The 1,118-nt window shown below is 43.8% G+C and overlaps 1 protein-coding gene across 1 annotated transcript in view; it reads left to right on the forward strand.

Annotated features, from left to right (window-relative positions):
- The window catches only part of rfx3 (regulatory factor X, 3 (influences HLA class II expression)), a 39,572-nt gene that overhangs the window by 17,684 nt on the left and 20,770 nt on the right, over window positions 1-1,118 (forward strand). Inside the window, 1 exon segment of the mRNA XM_016554071.1 lies at window positions 298-479. Coding sequence (XP_016409557.1) covers window positions 298-479 — 182 coding nt within the window.

The raw sequence follows: 1,118 nt of genomic DNA on the forward strand, positions 1-1,118 counted from the left end.
ACGTTATTCTCCTGACTTCTGAAAATAGAAAATGAATGAAAATGTACAGCCCATTCAGCCAGAATGACGGATAAGGATTGTTTGTAGCGCAATCTTATGATTTGAATAACCAGTCTTTTTGAGTGGATCTTCCCCAAACCCGAAGTACCTCCCATAATTTAAAACACAGTAGGCTCGTTAGGAAAAAGGTGGACCGCACCATTGTCATTCCAAATCTGTGACTTTCTTTGCAACACAAGATGCATATTTTTTAAAGAAATGTGCACTTTATCTGATGAATGCAGCTGTTCTCCACAGCTGCAATGGCTCCTGGATAATTACGAGACAGCAGAGGGCGTGAGTCTGCCGCGCTCCACGCTCTACAGTCACTACCTGCGCCACTGTCAGGAGCAGAAACTGGACCCGGTCAATGCTGCATCTTTCGGGAAGCTCATCCGCTCCATCTTCATGGGGCTGCGCACCCGCCGCTTGGGCACCCGGTAAAATCAGCCCCTCACACGCTCCGTTCTAGGGGTGTAACGGTTCACAAAATATTTCTGTTTTAAACCAAGAAGGCGAGCCAAAGGATATCACACAAGCAACGTGCAAACTTTGAGTTTGAGAGTTACGCCGAGTCGATTCACTGTGCAGAAAGTGAAAGTAAAAGTGGAGTAATGACGCCGCATTCTCTCTCAGAGACGACGAGAGACCAATCTACTTCAGCATAGACTTATAACAGTATACACTACCGGTCAAAAGTTTGGGATCAGTAAGACTTGTAATGTTTTTTAAAGCAGTCTCTTATGCTCACACGCTCCGTTCTAGGGGTGTAACGGTTCACAAAATATTTCTGTTTTAAACCAAGAAGGCGAGCCAAAGGATATCACACAAGCAACGTGCAAACTTTGCGCAAGAGTTACGCCGAGTCGATTCACTGTGCAGAAAGTGAAAGTAAAAACGGAGTAATGACTCCGCATTCTCTCTCAGAGACGACGAGAGACCAATCTATTTCAGCATAGACTTATAACAGTATACACTACCGGTCAAAAGTTTGGGATCAGTACGACTTGTAATGTTTTTTAAAGCAGTATCTTCTGCTCATCAAGGCTGCATTTATTTGATCAAAAATACAGAAAAAA

This window comes from Sinocyclocheilus rhinocerous, unplaced genomic scaffold (genome assembly GCF_001515625.1).
Source record: "Sinocyclocheilus rhinocerous isolate Xijiao unplaced genomic scaffold, SAMN03320098_v1.1 scaffold15, whole genome shotgun sequence".
NCBI lineage: Eukaryota > Metazoa > Chordata > Actinopteri > Cypriniformes > Cyprinidae > Sinocyclocheilus > Sinocyclocheilus rhinocerous.